General features: G+C 42.1%; 1 protein-coding gene across 1 annotated transcript in view; it reads right to left on the bottom strand.

Annotated features, from left to right (window-relative positions):
- LOC124605530 (ATPase family AAA domain-containing protein 5) overlaps nucleotides 1-20,220 on the bottom strand; it is an 88,371-nt gene that overhangs the window by 17,761 nt on the left and 50,390 nt on the right. The window contains exons 6-9 of the mRNA XM_047137278.1: nucleotides 15,917-16,055; nucleotides 15,615-15,688; nucleotides 15,034-15,211; nucleotides 393-1,305 (exon numbers count right to left, since the gene is read on the bottom strand). Of these exons, the coding sequence (XP_046993234.1) occupies nucleotides 393-1,305; nucleotides 15,034-15,211; nucleotides 15,615-15,688; nucleotides 15,917-16,055 (1,304 nt within the window). The remainder of the gene's footprint in view (nucleotides 1-392; nucleotides 1,306-15,033; nucleotides 15,212-15,614; nucleotides 15,689-15,916; nucleotides 16,056-20,220) is intronic.

Here is a 20,220-nt window from a genome sequence, read left to right on the forward strand (position 1 = left end):
CCCCCCAAATGGGGCCTCCCGGCCAACAATGCCATACGATCATTTCATTTCAGTCTCAAACCACCCTCTAACTTTGTAGATGTATTCCAGCCTCAGATTGTATATCTCTTAGAACAATGTCACAGGATCAAAATAAGTGTACACCGAACTTCAAACTGCCATGTAATATATGGATAAAAATATAAAGACAGACTGCAAAAATATTTAAATAAAATACACAAGTGAAATGTTGACAATACTAAACTTTCAAAAGACATAATTAAATATGATGAACTATGTACTGAAATTAATGCAAGGAACAAGAAAACTGAAACATTTGTGCAATAGTTTCCTGGGACAGTTAACTGCTTCAAAATTCCACTTATTCTTAAGGTAATTATTAAGAAACATACCTGACAGTTTCATGAGAAGGCAAAACGTGATTGTATTTCTGAGGATCTAAAATATTTAGATCCTTTATGCAAGCAGCAATACTTCTTTCAGTTAAACAGTGTGCAAGTGATGGTAGCTCCAAGGCTGAAAATGCTGTTTGGTCTTCCAGTAATGAGGTACTGTCCTGTGGCTTTTGATCCCAGCAATGCACTTTAAGTTTTTGATATCCAGAATTGCCTCTGCATTTCTCAACTGTGAAATTCATTACGTCCACAGATGATAAGCTGTCCATCAGATCCGCCATAGCTTTAATTACTTTGTTGCTGCATTTGTTAGGGGTTTGTATATTACTGTTTTGCACATGTTCACTATCACAGCTGACATGTTTGTCATCCTCAGTGCTGTCAGCCACGTCAAACCAACTTTTTTTCCCTTTATCATCATCTGCTGAATCTGAATCATAGTACAAAAATGTGTCACATTCTTTTTTCTTTGGTTGTTTGTTTCCACATAGCAATACCTCTCTACGTTCCCTTAATTTTACCTGTGGTAGTCCAAGCAGAGGTGCTAAATTCCACCACACACCACAGAGATTCAGAGGGAAAGGTATATTCAGTTCATGGGACAAAGCGTTATTGCAGTTTGTGAATAAACAAGTACAATTCGCACTCTCTTCTGGTATTGTTACTTCTTCACTTAATGAGCTCCAGCTAAGGTTTGAATTATCAGCACTTTCACTGCAAACCACTCGATGCAAAGAATCATCATTACTAACACAATCAAATGGAAAATTTTCTCCTCCTGAAAGAACCCAAAACTGCAAAAGCATCATAGACTTCCGGATGTCATAATGTGTGAACTCCAGAACATTCTTTATTGCAGCACTGCTGACTCTTACTCCTTCTAATAAACACAACAGCTGTAGCCAAATATCTGCAACAAATTAATCAAAGTTCTCAATTACTTTTACTCTGTAAGGAAATGTAAGAGTTCTGCTTGCTGGAAACAACATCATATGAAACAATGATAAAATATAATACATAACATAAAAATAAATAAATAAACACTTCACTGAATATTATGAGAACTACGTACAGTAAAGCAAAGCATGGAACTGTTAAGTCACTTTAAGAAACAAATAACCTATGGATTTAGCGATCACAATCCAAAAATTTCAAAAGATGTTTACAACTCTTATCTCAACATTTAAATGAATGAATTAAGTTTTGCTTCTGTTCCGTGTAATAGAAGCACCATTACATACAGGTTGGAAGGGACACCTATCACTGTCTTCCACACAGCTCAACTTTTACATTTACATCCTGTTTTTCTTCTTTCTATTTACTTGTTTCCAGTTTACACAGTCCCATATTTTAGTATGGAAAGCATTTTTCTTTTTGTCATGTAAGTACTTATATTTGTTACATTATCTTTTTACAGTCACTCAGCATCCATTTGATCCCTCACTATCATTTGAATTACTGTCAAACAGCAGAAGTAACTATTAGCTGAATGTATATTCAGCTCTACAACATGTTCAAAGCCAATGCTCTTCCTAAGTAAACTGAAAAGACTTAATTATCTAATATACGTATGTAAGTATCTAACACTGCTCACTAAATAGAGGTGGTGCTGAGTAGCCGTCAAGTGTATAGAACAGGCAGGAAATTGCTTAAACTTTCAAACTGTTTCTTCAGCACATCCTCACAACCCTCTTCACCTCTCATGAGGGGACAGATAGTGAATTTTACCCTTACCTATCTCTATGGACCAAAGACCACTGTCCGTGTGCAGATTCCCTGGAAGTTAGGGTGTATGGTAAGCTTTTCAGCATCTGCTAAAATTGTATGAAGCAGTCAGTCTGCGGAGTGAGAACATGGAGTGAATATTTATTCCACTTGAGTCAGTATTTTCTTTATTCAAAGCAACCGTGTGGAATTTAACAAAGTAATGACTAACTTGAGACATAAATAAGTGAATACTATTTGTGTATCCAAGTGGACTGAATTTTAGCTCTACATAGGAAGTATATTTATGAAATAATGATATAATATACTCAGATTCAATTAGAAACCGTTTCATTCAATGATGCCTATCCATTAAACTACATTTACTTAACTGATACATGAAGAAGAGGAAGGAGGATATCAAGAGAACATGTCTCATGGTAACAAACTTTTTGTTAACAGATTACCGGTCTATAATGACCATCATCAGATCTGTTTTATAAAAACAAAGTCCTAATGTACTGCAGCCTTAGTGGCATAGTCAAATGTTAAATGCAAATTCAGCACCAGCATCATCAAATATATACAAATAAAATCATATGCACCAGTCATGTTAGTAGCACTACTGTTAAAAAAAGGTGTTACTGACAATATGACTCGTGCATATGATGTTATTTATATATATTTGACGATGCTGGTGGTGATTTTGCATTTAACGTTTGACGATGTCGCTAAGGCTGCAGCACATTAGGACTTTGTTTTTATAAAACAGATCTGGTGATGGTCATTATAGACCGAAACCTGTAATATGTTAGCAAAAAGTTTGTGACCATAGACGTAAATTAAAGGAAACTTATTGTATATAAGTGTCACTGTTTTATTCGCGACAATGTCACAGCTTGTGACAAAAATAATCATTGTTATTCATGTACCTCAGGTGCAAGTCTGTCCAATAATGCTGACCATATTTGGTATGGTGCTGAAGCAAGGAGAGAGCAAACCACAGGTCAAACAAAATAACAGTAAAACAGGAACATGTGAGCGAGGTGGGAGGGGGAGGGAGAGATGTGGGAGGGGGAGGGAAAGAGGTGGGATGGGGAGGGAAAGGGGGAGACGGGGCGAGGGGGAGGGAGACGGGGCGAGGGAGACGGGGAGAGGGGGCGAGGGGGAGGGAGACGGGGCGAGGGAGACGGGGAGAGGGGGCGAGGGGGAGGGAGACGGGGAGAGGGGGCGAGGGGGAGGGAGACGGGGCGAGGGAGACGGGGAGAGGGGGCGAGGGGGAGGGAGACGGGGCGAGGGAGACGGGGAGAGGGGGAGGGAGACGGGGAGAGGGGGAGGGAGACGGGGCGAGGGGGAGGGAGAGGGGGCGAGGGGGAGGGAGAGGGGGAGAGGGCGAGTGAGGGGGAGAGGCCGAGTGAGGGGGAGAGGGCGAGTGAGGGGGAGAGGGCGAGTGAGGGGGAGACGGCGAGTGAGGGGGAGACGGCGAATGAGGGGGAGACGGCGAATGAGGGGGAGACGGCGAATGAGGGGGAGACGGCGAATGAGGGGGAGACGGCGAATGAGGGGGAGACGGCGAATGAGGGGGAGACGGCGAATGAGGGGGAGACGGCGAATGAGGGGGAGACGGCGAATGAGGGGGAGACGGCGAATGAGGGGGAGACGGCGAATGAGGGGGAGACGGCGAATGAGGGGGAGACGGCGAATGAGGGGGAGACGGCGAATGAGGGGGAGACGGCGAATGAGGGGGAGACGGCGAATGAGGGGGAGACGGCGAATGAGGGGGAGACGGCGAATGAGGGGGAGACGGCGAATGAGGGGGAGACGGCGAATGAGGGGGAGACGGCGAATGAGGGGGAGACGGCGAATGAGGGGGAGACGGCGAATGAGGGGGAGACGGCGAATGAGGGGGAGACGGCGAATGAGGGGGAGACGGCGAATGAGGGGGAGACGGCGAATGAGGGGGAGACGGCGAATGAGGGGGAGACGGCGAATGAGGGGGAGACGGCGAATGAGGGGGAGACGGCGAATGAGGGGGAGACGGCGAATGAGGGGGAGACGGCGAATGAGGGGGAGACGGCGAATGAGGGGGAGACGGCGAATGAGGGGGAGACGGCGAATGAGGGGGAGACGGCGAATGAGGGGGAGACGGCGAATGAGGGGGAGACGGCGAATGAGGGGGAGACGGCGAATGAGGGGGAGACGGCGAATGAGGGGGAGACGGCGAATGAGGGGGAGACGGCGAATGAGGGGGAGACGGCGAATGAGGGGGAGACGGCGAATGAGGGGGAGACGGCGAATGAGGGGGAGACGGCGAATGAGGGGGAGACGGCGAATGAGGGGGAGACGGCGAATGAGGGGGAGACGGCGAATGAGGGGGAGACGGCGAATGAGGGGGAGACGGCGAATGAGGGGGAGACGGCGAATGAGGGGGAGACGGCGAATGAGGGGGAGACGGCGAATGAGGGGGAGACGGCGAATGAGGGGGAGACGGCGAATGAGGGGGAGACGGCGAATGAGGGGGAGACGGCGAATGAGGGGGAGACGGCGAATGAGGGGGAGACGGCGAATGAGGGGGAGACGGCGAATGAGGGGGACAGGGCGAATGAGGGGGACAGGGCGAATGAGGGGGACAGGGCGAATGAGGGGGACAGGGCGAATGAGGGGGACAGGGCGAATGAGGGGGACAGGGCGAATGAGGGGGACAGGGCGAATGAGGGGGACAGGGCGAATGAGGGGGACAGGGCGAATGAGGGGGAGAGGGCGAATGAGGGGGAGAGGGCGAATGAGGGGGAGAGGGCGAATGAGGGGGAGAGGGCGAATGAGGGGGAGAGGGCGAATGAGGGGGAGAGGGCGAATGAGGGGGAGAGGGCGAATGAGGGGGAGAGGGCGAATGAGGGGGAGAGGGCGAATGAGGGGGAGAGGGCGAATGAGGGGGAGAGGGCGAATGAGGGGGAGAGGGCGAATGAGGGGGAGAGGGCGAATGAGGGGGAGAGGGCGAATGAGGGGGAGAGGGCGAATGAGGGGGAGAGGGCGAATGAGGGGGAGAGGGCGAATGAGGGGGAGAGGGCGAATGAGGGGGAGAGGGCGAATGAGGGGGAGAGGGCGAATGAGGGGGAGAGGGCGAATGAGGGGGAGAGGGCGAATGAGGGGGAGAGGGCGAATGAGGGGGAGAGGGCGAATGAGGGGGAGAGGGCGAATGAGGGGGAGAGGGCGAATGAGGGGGAGAGGGCGAATGAGGGGGAGAGGGCGAATGAGGGGGAGAGGGCGAATGAGGGGGAGAGGGCGAATGAGGGGGAGAGGGCGAATGAGGGGGAGAGGGCGAATGAGGGGGAGAGGGCGAATGAGGGGGAGAGGGCGAATGAGGGGGAGAGGGCGAATGAGGGGGAGAGGGCGAATGAGGGGGAGAGGGCGAATGAGGGGGAGAGGGCGAATGAGGGGGAGAGGGCGAATGAGGGGGAGAGGGCGAATGAGGGGGAGAGGGCGAATGAGGGGGAGAGGGCGAATGAGGGGGAGAGGGCGAATGAGGGGGAGAGGGCGAATGAGGGGGAGAGGGCGAATGAGGGGGAGAGGGCGAATGAGGGGGAGAGGGCGAATGAGGGGGAGAGGGCGAATGAGGGGGAGAGGGCGAATGAGGGGGAGAGGGCGAATGAGGGGGAGAGGGCGAATGAGGGGGAGAGGGCGAATGAGGGGGAGAGGGCGAATGAGGGGGAGAGGGCGAATGAGGGGGAGAGGGCGAATGAGGGGGAGAGGGCGAATGAGGGGGAGAGGGCGAATGAGGGGGAGAGGGCGAATGAGGGGGAGAGGGCGAATGAGGGGGAGAGGGCGAATGAGGGGGAGAGGGCGAATGAGGGGGAGAGGGCGAATGAGGGGGAGAGGGCGAATGAGGGGGAGAGGGCGAATGAGGGGGAGAGGGCGAATGAGGGGGAGAGGGCGAATGAGGGGGAGAGGGCGAATGAGGGGGAGAGGGCGAATGAGGGGGAGAGGGCGAATGAGGGGGAGAGGGCGAATGAGGGGGAGAGGGCGAATGAGGGGGAGAGGGCGAATGAGGGGGAGAGGGCGAATGAGGGGGAGAGGGCGAATGAGGGGGAGAGGGAGAGAGCCAGCCATTGCAGGGTGTAAACATGGATGAGAATAAAAAATTCCCGGATCTCCCTGTTAAAAACAAGTGTTGTTGGGTCTAAATACACTTTTTCCTGGATGAAAATAGACTATACCCGAAGTGAAAGCAAGGTCTTCGATGTTAAATAAAAATATACCTTCACTCAGAGCTGTAAAACTCGCCAGTCAATGACAACAGATATTCATGGCATGGGTTGCATGATATAGTCAACCAGCGGCAACACATTGTTAAGTAACATGAACACACAAATAAAAAAAGTTAATGGTTAAAATTAATATACATGTAGTATAGCCACAAGAAAAGCTAGTCTTACACACATTATACTGCTGTTTCCAAAGGTGTGATTAGGCAGGATCGTAAGTGCACAGCATAGATTGCAGCGGCTGAATGCTTCTGACAAGTACAGTTATAAATTTCACTCTTATGAAACGAACATTTCATGGGTTACCTGGCAGAATACATGTTCCATGGAGCACTTCGACTTTTGCATAGAAAAGCCAGTTACACATTAAGTTGCTCAGGAACAAACTTTGCACATTCTTTTTAAAGATTCTCTTTGCTATCATTATTGCATAATTTGTAATTTACGAAAGAACTAAAACTTTCAAATCATTTTTTGGAAAGAAAGAACATATTAATTTAATAAAAATTTCAAAACCAAAAGAAAAGAAGAGAAAGGGCAAAGAAAAAATATACTAGTGACCTGTCCCAGCTGCACTTGGGCAACACTAAGGATTTACAGCTGGACGACTTGGCTGGCATGGCAGTGATTTGTTAATGGATCACTTTCATGTACATTACACAATTTAAGTGGCACATGCCACTTGTTGTGTCTGTAGCATCTAAAAACCCACTAATAATGTGAGTTGTGCATTGGGCTCCATCGCCGGTCATATGTCTTTTGGGTTGTCCGGTCATGTGTCTTTTGGGTGGTAGCGCTAGCCCATTGCAAGTTTCGAAATCCATACAGTATTCCCAACAGTAGCCTTCAAATATTTAGAGAAAAATATTGGGGGGGGGGGGGGGGGGGGACGAACCATTATAGTCTAGCCAATTTGCACCAACTACTTATAATTTATATATGTGAACCTTCCTCATTAATCAATGTGTCTATCAGTAAAAACTGTATGAAGACATCTATAGCAGTTCCTGAGATTAGTGTCCATATACAGGCACAAAAAGACAGTGAGGGACTTTAATTTATAATATTTGTAGAATGAGAATGTACACAAAGTGTGTATACGCGTACAAGATAAAAAAAAAATCCTAAACTTCCCGGTTAAAAATACACTTTTCCCTCAGGTCAAAATACCCTATACTCCAGGTGGAAGTACATTTTTTCCGTGTTAAGTGACAATATAGTTTTCCTCGGCACTGGAAAACTTATGTCCTAACAATGGTAAATGTTTTATACATTGGGGTATAGCTACCTGGTATTTTAGGAAACAAAACCCTGCACAAACCATGTGTTTTGCATCTTTGATGCAAGGCAACATGTACACTGCATATTTTCATATTACGGAAGTATAAATATAAATTATACCAAAAACAGCTAGGCAGCTTCCGAAGTACTGACACGAAGATCGCGATGCGCTTTTGTCAGCCAGTCATACCTTACATCACAGATCTCGCCAATGACAGCAGATATTCAGGGCATAGGACACGCAATGTAGTCAGCCAATAGCAACATTACTGTTAAGTAGCGCGAACACACGAATAAGAGAAGTTAATGGTTTAAATTAATGTACATATAGTAGAGCTACAAGGTTTAACATATAATACTGGTCTTTTTTGAAAGTGTTACCCATTAAGATACATCAAACACAGATGTGCCAGTAAAATTTTAAATAATGCATACATGGCTAGTCTTCTGGGCCCAAAATTTTTCCAAGTGGCTGATCCCCAAAGTATTAAGGGTTGAATGGCAGTCAAATGCTCTGTGATTGAAGAAATTCATTACACATTCTCACTCATACAATTATTTATCTTGTGTAAATGGAAAGTTACTTCAGAAGTCATGCTTCTCAAACCACCATTCCCAATATTTTTCCGTAACCTGTTAGAAATGAAAAGTTGTGACATCACATTCATTAAAATCAGTCTGTTGGTAAGAAGTTTTGCATAGTCTTGTTCTAAAACCATTGACACTTCTGACACAGATGTTCATGTGTGCTATATCAGTCCTCAAGTAAAAATTCCTGGAATTCTAAAGAAATACCCGGATGTTTCCCAAATGAAAAAGATTCTCATGTTCTCCACAGATTACCTGATTGTGTCTTTTGTATACACCCTAATGTACGGATCAATTCTGATAATAATAATTTCACAGGGCTCAATGGGCTGGTGCAAGTCTCTCAGCTGGACATCAGCTACCCAAGTTACGCAACAGCGAAAAGTGGAAACCAAACCATGTTTCATTACTGGCGAATCTCCAGATCACTGTGAGGTGCATGCTGTGTTACAAAACATTCACAAAAATTCAGAGATTGACCGGAATTCAATACCATGACCTTTCGATTAACCAACAGCACTTTATCCCTAGACTGCTAATCCCGACTCTTATTCACCTTTGAGAGAAGGAGACCTATAGTTTAGTGTGGAATCTAAATGATGTTTCGCTTCTGACGAGTATCCATACCACTGAGCGGTGAATGCTAGACAGTGCGAAAAATCTGTGGTACAACCGGAATTCAATACCACGACCTCTTTGTTTCAAGACACACATTATACTACTAGACTACCAGGTCAGAATCTGAATCTGCTCTAGCTTCATTATGTTCTGGAGCTGCGAGGCTGTACTGCTAGGTGGAAACGCCACCGTTTTCACAGCAGCAGCGGACCTTAATTCATCATAATTCACTCAACTCCTATGAAGTATTTCTAATTTGCATATACAAAATCTTCTTCGAGAACTATCTATTGGTCAAAACTGGACCAAAATCCCCTGCAATTAGCCCATACATACAGACAGAAGTTAGCAGGGGATACAAATGTATTTTTCATGTACAAAGATACAATAGGTTCAAACAAGGTTTTCAGTTTAAATTTAGCCAAAAAACACAGTAAGTTAAGTCCAACAAAAGAAAAATAAGCTGATCAAAGACAAAATAGTGAGTCACATAAAATAAAATCATATCTTCACGATACATCAGCGACACATCTTTGAAAGATGGCCATTCTCACATTCATAGTAGATCTGACCAGTGCTCAGGTAGAGCTTTGTTATCTTAATTTGCACAGTACCAAAAGGAGGGATAAATATTAATATTTTGTAGGGTTCAGTCTTAAAAGGGAAAAGGTTTAATGTTACATTAAGATACAATATAGTATACAATACTGAAAGGGTAAGGCTAGTACATAAATCAAAATGTGTGTCTTTTATCTACATATCCATCTGCATACATTCTTCACAAGCCACCATAAGCTGTGTGACATAGGGTACCTTGAAATTACTCATCATTTTCTTTCCTGTTCTACTCAAAAGTAGAACAAGGGTAAAATGACTTTATATGCCTCAGTAGGAGCCCTAATTTCTCATATCTTCGTGGACCTTATGCGAAACGCAAATTGTTGGCAGAACAATCATTCTGCAGTTAGCTTCAAATGGCTGTTCTCTAAATTTTCTCAATAGTGTTCCACAAAAAGAATGTCTTCTTTCCTCTGGAGATTCTGATATGAAATCACAAAGCATCTCTGCAATATTCGCAGTTTGATCAAACCTATCAATAATGAATGCAAGAGCCCGCTTCAGAATTGCTTCGACAGTTTCCTTTAATCCGACCTGGTGGGGATGTGAAACACTAGCAGTACTCAAGAACAGGTGACACTAGTATTCTATATGTGATGTCCTTTACAGATGAACCACAATTCCCTAAAATTCTCTCAATTAACTGAAGTCTACTATTTGTCTTGCCTACTACCATCCTATGTGCTCGTTCCATTTCATGTCTTTTGCAATGTTATACCAGATATTTAACCCACACTATTGTGTTAAACAGCACGCCACACATCCTGTATTTGAAGTTTACAGGATTGTTTTCCCTACTCATCTCCATTAATTTACATTTTTCTGCATTTAGAGTAAGCTGCCATACATCAGACCAACTACAAATTTGATCTAAGTCATATCTTATGCTCCTAGTCACTCAGTGATGACACCTTCCTGTACACCACAGCATCATCAGCAAACAGCCGCAGACTGCTGTTCACCCTGTCCTTCAGATCATTTACATATAGTGTGTCCCATTTACCTTGACCACCCTAAATAACTATTTGTCCAGATGAAATTACAAAACGTTTCAAGCAAATGCTCTTTAGCCATCAGGGGGACATCAATCAGCACGACTGCTTTGATAGTAGCATTGTTTTTGCAAAGATATGAACAGCGGGATGGCTTTTTTAAATGGCACCCTGTATTTTTTATTCAGTAATTCATTTTCTCTCCTAAAGACCTATTCAAAAATGTATCACAGTGTACCATTTACTGAAAAACAGCATTATTAATTACCTAACACAACAATGGAGTTGACGTCCCCAGTGCTTAGTGCTGATACGCAGGGTAATGGAACACATACATGTGCTGGCATTGACAAAGGACAAATGTAAACATAAGTAGAATGCACACCCATCATTCTGTCAACCATTGTCAGTTGAAGAGTTGTGTGAGTAGAATGTATACCAATGAAGAGAAGGTAGAAATGCTATTCATCTATGGGGAATTTAAGTTAGCAGAACACTAATTGCAATACTGTTTTCTTATGTACGGGTACATTTAGTACAGCAATTTAGTCCTTTTAAATACTGTTGTGTAGAGTAGGCATACAGTAAAGGCTGTCCTTCCTACAAATTGTTTCGACATAAAATTTATTTTATTATTGTTGTTGAAGGTAGGCAAAATGCTATGCAGGCAGCAGAACTGTACAGAGAGAGATATCCTGACAAGAACCCACCTTCCCAACTGATGTTTTCTCATCTTGTTGCAACACTTCAGCTAACGAGAAGTTTCAACCCACGGCAATACAATCGTCATAGCACTCGCACAGACGAGGCTGCTGAAGTTACTGTTCTTGCTTCCGTTGCTATGAATCCACATGTGAGCACACGAGAGCTTGAACATGAGATTGGCATTCCTAAAACCAGTGTACACCCTATTCTTACATGTCACTGGTTCCATCCTTACCATGTACACCTACTTCAAGAATTGCATGGGAATGACTTCCAGAATCATGTACAGTTCTGTCAGTGGGCACAGCAGCAAATCCTCGCCAACCCAAACTACTTCTCCAATGTTCTATTTACCGATGAATGTTCCTTCTCAAACTTGGTCCAGCGACAAGCCACGATGGCTTAGGCAGGTGGAACATCAGCATCAATGGAGAGTTAATGTCTGGTGTGGGATGCTTGGTACTACAATCATTGGCCCTTATTTCATGCCAACTTCCTCAGACGAATGCCAACTTCCTCCTCTTCTTCCACTAAGAACCAGAATGCTTACGTGGTATCAACACGATGGATGTCCAGCACACAATGCCTTACATGCATGTCGTGTTCTGAACCAAAGATATACTGCCAGATGGATTGATTGAGGAGGACAGTTACTTGGCCTGCTAGGTCTCCTGATTTAAATTCTCTGAACATCGTTCTTTGGGGATGCATTCAAGACATCGTCTATCGCGATACTCCAACTCAAGAGGACATGCAGGAGCATATCGTGCTTGCTTGTAATTCTCTTCAGCAACACTGGAAGCAGTAAATAATTCTTTCATTCAACGAGTGCACCAGTGTATTGGTGTCCAGGGTCAGTCACTACTTTGAGCACCTTTGAATGTTATACTCCTGAGCAAAGGTACAGGAGAGTCAAAGTCAATTTTGTGTTATGTTTTTACTTGGTTTTCATTTGTTTTATGGCAACTCCAGCAAATGGACGAGTTTGTGATCCCGGGCTCAAAGTCAATGTTGTGTTATGTAATTAGTAACATTGTGTTTCGGTGAATGGTAACTGTAACACATTTTTGAATAGGTGTTTAGGAGAGGAAATGAATTACTGAATAAGAAATACAGGGTGCCATTTAAAAAAGTCATACTGCAGTTCATATCTTTGTAAAAAACAAAGCTACAATGAAGGCAATCATGCTGATTGATGTTCCCCTGATGGCTAAAGAACAACTGCTTGAAACATTTTGTAATTTGCATCTGGACAAACAGTTATTTAGGGTGGTCAAGATAAATGGGACACCCTGTATATAGAGAATAAGAGTGGTCATTATCACACTTCCCTGCGGCATTCCTGATGATACTCTGGTCTCTGATGAACACTCGCTGTCGCGGACAATGTAATAAGTTATATTATTCAACAAGTCTTAGAGTCACTAAGATAACTGTGACTTATTCCTCATGCTTGCACCTTTGTTAACAGTCTGCAATGGAAACCATGTCAAATGCTATCAGGGAACCTAGGAATACAAAATTACTCTGTGACCCTTCATCCATGGTACACAGGGTATCATGTCAGAAACTGGCAAGCTAAGTTTCGCATGAATGATGCTTTCTAAATCTGCATTCATTTGTTGACAGAAGCTCTACTGTCTCGCGCAAATATACTATATTCAAACTGAAAATACGTTCAAGACTTCTGTACCAAACTGATGTTAAGGATATTTGTCTGTAATTTTGTGGACTCTGTTTTAACCTTCTTGTATACAGCACTCACCCTCACTTTTTTTTCCAGTCACTTAGGATCTTGTTCTTGGTGAGAGATTCGCGACAAATCCAATCTAAGTAAGGAGACAACACCATAGAGTTCTCTCTGTAAAACCATTTGGCCTTCCTTTCACTGTCTTCGGTTGCCACACCAAACTCATCAACAACTGACTGGATAGAAACCTTCGATCTGCATAGTGAGTTTATGCAGGTCCAGAATTTTCTTGGGTTCTCAGCAAGATCTATTGGAAAGGTATGGTGGTGGTGGTGTGGTGGTGGTGGTGGTGGTGGTTGTAAGCATTTTATGCACCAAACTTACTGATAAATGAATTTCTACGAACTTTTGCCTGTTATCATTCGTGCATTCATTTTTGAACCGAGTGTGCAACAGTCTCCGCTTCCTCAGTAAATTTCGAATTTTATTATTAAAACACACTGGATCTTTCCTGTTATTAATCCACTTACTTTGTCACCGACTTCTCCGGAGCGTGGTGTATAAGGGGGGCATTCAAAAAGAAATGAGCTGGAGGCGTAATTACAGAAACCAGTACCTCAATTTCGGAAGTATTGATGCTGGCTGTTCAGACACTTATCCCACTGTGACACAAGGCGGTGAATTGCTGTCTCATAAAATTCCCAGGGCTGTAATGTTATCCAGTTTCGCATGCGCACCTGGACATCGTTGTCCTCAGTCATTTTAAGGGGACCAAAAATGGCATAATCACAGGGAGAGAAGTCTGGACTGTATGGAGGTTGGCCGAGAACCTCCCATTTGAATTTCTGCAAGAGTGCCGCGACTGTGTTGGCCATATGAGGCTTTGCATTGTCGCGGAGCAGAATGACCCAACGGGTGAGATTGCCTGGTCGTTTTGATCTGATCGCTTGGTGAAGGGTGGTCAAGGTTTGTGAGTAATGCTGGGCGATCATTGTTGTTCCATACTGCAGGAAGTGAATCAGAAGATTACGCCATTTTTGGACCCTTTAAAAAGGCTCTGAGGGGCAAATGATTCACCTTGGGCAACGATGTCCAGGTGTACTTGTAGAATTGGTTAAGATCACAGCCTTGGGAATTTTTTGAGATAGCCATTCACCACCTTGTGTCACAGTGAGGCAAGTGTTTCAAACAGCCAGAGTCAATACTTCTAACATACAGGTACTGGTTTCTATAATTATGCCTCCAGCTCGTTTCTTTTTGAAGGCCCCTTGTACAATCTGTTTCAACTTTGCCCATTATTAGTATACATCCATCATGCTGTAACTAAATGATTAACTGAGAAAGAAGGAACATAGTTGTGCACAGGAATTGGAAAAAGAGAAAAGAAGAAGAAAAACAACGATAGATAGCAGGAGAGATGAACACAGATTTATTAGCAGGATTAGAAGTAGTACACAACAGACTTAAAAAAATCATTTTGAAGACTGATGATGCAATTATTATAAAGAAGGAAGATCATGGTCATTAGAAACAAAATAAACCTCTGATTGGGGAAGGAAATCTGTTGTGGCTTTTTGAAAGTAAACATCCTAGCAATTGCCTTAAGCAATTTATAAAAACCACAAAAAATCCAAACAAAGGTCAAATTGGAATTTGAACAATCAGTGTCCCAAATGAAAATGTAGAGTCTAACCACTACACCACAATTGTAAGAACAAACTATGTCTTGTGATGTAAACTTACGATTATTGTGACAATAACTGAGCAACCGGACTTTCTGGGTACACCTAAATGTATAATTTACATTACTCTTGCAGGTTTGTGCAACATTTAGCTGTAAATTAACTCTTCTGCTGTAGAGCTATGAGTATTCTTCCTACCATCTCATGCTTAACATCTATAACTTTCACACGAAAAAAACTTGTCCTACTTATTCTGTAAGATTTTTTTCCTCTGCTTCACAATGTAAAGCATGTTTCAAGGTTCCTTCTCTCTTTTAACTGTCATCTAAGAAATTAAAGAGAGCAACAGACTAAAATTCATGTGTATTTTTATTGATCTTGCTCCATTTACTGAATCAACTAAGTGAGTTAGTTTTATGTTCTTAAGGTCAGTTTTTTGACATTAAATTCACTGCATTTTTGCTGTGTATTATTCAATTCACTGACATATAAACTTACTTAATATTCTGGATGGAACAATATCATATTTTAGTACAAGATGCTTGTCTACAAGACGTGTGACTTGAAGACAATTTTCATCCGTTGCAGTAAAAATAACTGGGCGTTTCGAGGTTGTCACAAGTGTAGACAAAGCAGAAACAAATCCTTCATCATAGTCATCAAACACAATATCCACCTGAAACAATTATTTCAAAAATCTTACACTGCGACACAAAAACAGCAAAGATATTCTATTTAAACACTGTTTTTTTATGCAAAGACAAATATCAATCCAAATGGAAAATATGACAGCAAGGGCAGGGAGTGGTCATCAGATGTTCTTAATTGCAAATCAAATGCAACAATACATAACAAATGTCTTTAGGAGTATTTTCATACAGTTTAGAATAAATAACCCTCTACAGGCCATTCTCCTCCTTTCTCATTTCACAACAGATGATCTAAAATGAATTTAACAAAATTTTCAAAAGCAAAGTACTTTCAGAACTAAATACAATGCAATGATCCTGTTTAAACAGGAAGTTTCATTTATATTTACAATATGTTAACCTTTATTAAGAATAAAAGAACAAACTTACTTCTTCAACAAGAATCAAAGACATTTCTTTCTTCATGGACCTTTCATTTGAGTCTGTTTTTGAATTACCCTTTCCTGAAAATAAGAAGGAATTATCACAAAAATAAAATTTTAATAAAGAAACCCTGGATGAAAAACAGAACTTTTAGAGAATTACAAAACAAGGGCCATCAAATAGCAGCTATGTCTTTCACATGTCATATCTGTTGTTACTTCTTGTGTTTCAAAGACATCCTGGTAATTTTTAATGACAGTCAAGATGGAACAGCTTTATAAAAAAAAAAAATATTTATTTTGTACAACCTCTTTTGAATATTTTTGTTATTGTTGATTGATTGGAATCAGCTCCAGGTACTCCTATTCTATGCGACTGTGTTGCCTCCTGAAGATCTGCAAGGATTCGCTTTCCTGTCCTCCGGCTGGATGCATTTATTTCCAAAACCTGCAGAAACAACTATCAGTTAAAAATGTTTTCTAATAAGGATCACAGCAATAGTTACTAAGTGAAGCAAGAAATTTGGCAGAAGGTAAAGTGGATGGCCGAGGAACACACTTGGAATTGTATTCTGCAGACTAGACTTCACACATTTATTTCTATTCCAGTATAACTCCTAGCACCTATTTATCTATACCTTCTTCCTGCAACTTCTGTAAAAGCAAATTGTGCCCTGGACAGTTTGCACCAATTTCAACAATAGGTATATGTTCAAGTACTTTTACAGTAACAGATTGAAGAAGAAGATGACTATATCACTACCTCTAGATCACAATAATCATATCGCGCTATAAGATTGTCCACAGCTCTTAGTAACACATCTAGAGCTCTATTGGTAGAGGTTTTTTGAAAGTGATGAAGAACAAAAAATTTAGTGAATCACTCGTCTTACGTAAGCTGTACACTTGCATCACTATCCTGTTCACTCATTGTGCAGTTTTTTAAGTATGAAAGTCATGCCAGGGTGTATACGTGGACGAGGAAAAAATTCCCGAATTTTTCCCAGATTTCCCAGTTAAAAATACACTTTCTCCCGGATGAAAATACACTTTTCCCATGTTAAGCAACAGTATACTTTTCCTTGGAACTGTAAAACTTATCAGTCCTTTCAATGGTTGTGGTTTTATACAGCGGTATAGAATTTCATGGCACTTTAGAAAACTAAACTCAGGGGGGAAAAACACGTTTTGGAAAGATGTCTGATGGGCAGCAACATGTACACTGCATATTTCGTGTTACGAAAGTATAAATTCGAATTCCACCAATAATCACATGTTACTTTCCGAAGGACTGAGATCGAGATTGCGATGTGCTTTTGTAAGACGGCCGTAGCTCATGTCTCGCCAGCTGATGACAACGGATATTCAGAGCGTAGGACAGGTGATGTAGTCAGCCAATAACAACATCACTCCTAAGTAGCACGAACACACAAACAGGAAAAGGTAATGGTTTAAATTAATATACATAGTGTTGCTAAAAGAAAAGAAAAACTTTCACGTACCCTATAATATTGGCCTCTAAGATTAATAAGCTGCAAGAGAAGCTAGGCTTTCACACGTTATGCTGATATTTTTTGCACCTGTTACACTTTAAGGTACATCACAGAAATGTGCCAGTAAATTTTTTAACAACGACATAAACGTCTGATCTTCTGGGCTCAAAAATATTCTAATTCTCAAAGATTACAATTTTGAATGAAAGTCAAACGCTCTGTGATTTAAGAAATTCATCAGACATTCGCGCACAGAGTTCATCTTGTGTGAAAGGAAATTTAATTGAAAGTAACGCTTTTCAAACAATCATTCGGAATATTTTCTCGCAACCTGTTAGAAATAGATTCGTTTCAGCAGTTGCGCCAGATGACAGGCGTCGCCGTGCTTGCACAGCTACGATGACGCAGGAAGCCCGTGCGTTCGTACGTGTAAAACATTAAAAGATCATACATAACGTCATAAAAGAAACAAGACGTTAGAGGGTACTCCAAGAGTATGGGAATTTTGTGAACCCTACTAAAATGCATAATTCTGCTTAAAGTGCACATTCGTATGTCCAGATTTGGATGTACCAGTACCGCATTATCTCATGTTTGGTTCTTTATTATGGCATAGTGCCGTACGTGCTAGATGATGAAAACGTGAACTTAAAATCTAGCGAACTGTTGAAACTAGGCAATAGTGTGGAATTAAACAGTTTGTTTCAAATAAATTGACTGCCCCAGCAGAAAAGATTAATAAAAGTCAAATTTCTTTAACAAACCGACAATGATAACTTCATTGTTCTGCAAGGCGATTAATGCTTGACTGCCAGAAAAGTAGCAACAAAATAAAATCAGAAACTAATAACTTATTATTGCCTTCCGTAATTATGAGTATGTATTTTAATTCACTTGATAGCTCCCGACCACAGAAATCCGTTTAGTTTTCATTTGACATGAGAGCAATAAACGAAGAGGAAACAGCAAAATCACTTAACGTAAACATGGGTCACGTGGAGGCTACCACCTCCCCACTACAACTTAGACTGCTCTGTGGATCAGGTCCGGATCTACGATATTTCCGAACCGGGCCAATATTAGATAGTGGCGCTCCGCATCCCTAGAGCGTTTGAGGTAGGATGCCAAAAATTTAAAAAATCCACTTTTCAAAAATATCTTCATATTGTAGCGCACGTCTTTCTGAAGTGTCTGATACATAAAACATATATGATCGAGGCAACGTAAGACATGTTATTTGGTCTTAAGTGCGCCGAAGTGCAGTGTCATGCCTCTTCACACAGCATTCTTCCATAGCACTTCTCTGTATTTCGCTCTGTGAAATTCAAATGTGTAATATTTTTTAATGGGTGCCATCAAACTACATTCAGGCCAGTGGAAATTAAAGCGTCCTGTGGCGCCTCTCCTGCTCCCGGTCGGCCGGTTTGACATCCTGCCCCGCTTAAAAGCAATCTCGCAGTTAATAGTGGAGGGGATTATTTGTAACCGGGAGAACAAGAACTGTTCAGAAAATCTGCAGTCTTTACTGCATATTAGCTAATAACTTGCTTTTCTGTGTGACATAAAATTATATAGTGATACATAAAACGAGTAAAGACAAGAGACAAGCAAGACAGTACACATTTCTTCAATCCTTAAGTCCTAGCTTTTTTTTCCTCTCTAATCTTGCCACAGCTTTATATGGCATACTTTCCTTTCTGGGACAGAATCTATTACGCCATCAAAGTTCGTCAACGTTTTGCTACGTGAAAAAAGGAAATGTCGTCGTCTAATGCCAGAAAAGCTGTTAATACAAATAGTACCTAAGACTGATGTCGTTTCTCAATCTCATTACGTGTATTTTGTCACTGTCTGCTAGATAAAACGAAATAGGCCTGCCTAATATTGCAGAAGTTGTTACACACACCAAATAAATGAGAATGTTTTGGCACAAATGGTCATTTTTATAACACGACAGAATATAATTCACGACGTACCAATACCAAAAGCCCATTAGGCCTACTACAAGCAAAAAGTTTTATGTTAGGAAATAATTTCACATTTCATTCATACTCTCTAGCATCTGAAGCATGAGAGCGAAAAGTAGTAGTACGTAATTTTATATAAATTTGGAATCGTCATATACTTCCGTAATTTATGACAGTCTCCGTTTCTTCTCCTTCCTCTTTCTAACAAACAATCTTGTCATTACTAACTCTGTAACTATTCCTGCCAGTGTCACAATTTATTCTCTGGTTAACTTCACTAACCCTGCCACAATCACCCGTTTAGTTATCCCGCATTTGTTCTCCGGTTAGGCGTTATTAAGAGCTCGTACACCGCGTTTTCTGTGCTACTCCCAGAATAGAACTTTAGCGGCTGCTAGCCGGGAACTGTAGTGCACCGGTCTGGCCAAAACTTTTCTGGCAAAATTTCATTTTCTTGGATACACAGAGAAGACAACACATAATCTTAGTTGCCTATTATCCCTGTTAGTTGTTTATCATGTACTCTGGTAGCCTGAATCTATGGAATTCGCTAGTTATTAAAACAACGCTGATGATTTGCAAACCCAGTCAACCACATAAACAGCGATTGTCATTCACCCTTTCGGCTTTATTCGCTCAGCTCGTATAGACCCGTCCCCTTTTGTCTGCACGAAAGTATTATTCTAGATGCGACGGGGATTCCCCTGGCAGAGACATCATGTACACTATGCACGCATTCAAAAATCAATTTACGATTCATTCAGAAATCAACTTAGAATTTGATCAAAAAAGTTCAAAAACCAACAGGGATACGTTCAAAATCATATGAGTAATCAATAGACCAACGTGCGCTGGATGCTAGGCGCTTTGTGAAACAAAGTCTTTTTCCTCAATAATATATCTGCACCCATGTGCCTTTAATTATTTTAATGTATCAACTTCAATTTATTTTTTTCTTTTTCATCACTTTATATTTTTGTCTATGTATTCCTCATTTTGCTGGAATTGTGTTCTAGTTCTAATTCCTTCTTTTGATGAGATCTTCATCTGTGTCATGTTATTCTCAGTGCATCATGGATTTATGTTGCAAATATTTCTACACGAATTTATGTTTCAAATATTTCTATGATAAGTACAATCCAAAAACAGGCAC

This window comes from Schistocerca americana, chromosome 3 (genome assembly GCF_021461395.2).
Source record: "Schistocerca americana isolate TAMUIC-IGC-003095 chromosome 3, iqSchAmer2.1, whole genome shotgun sequence".
NCBI lineage: Eukaryota > Metazoa > Arthropoda > Insecta > Orthoptera > Acrididae > Schistocerca > Schistocerca americana.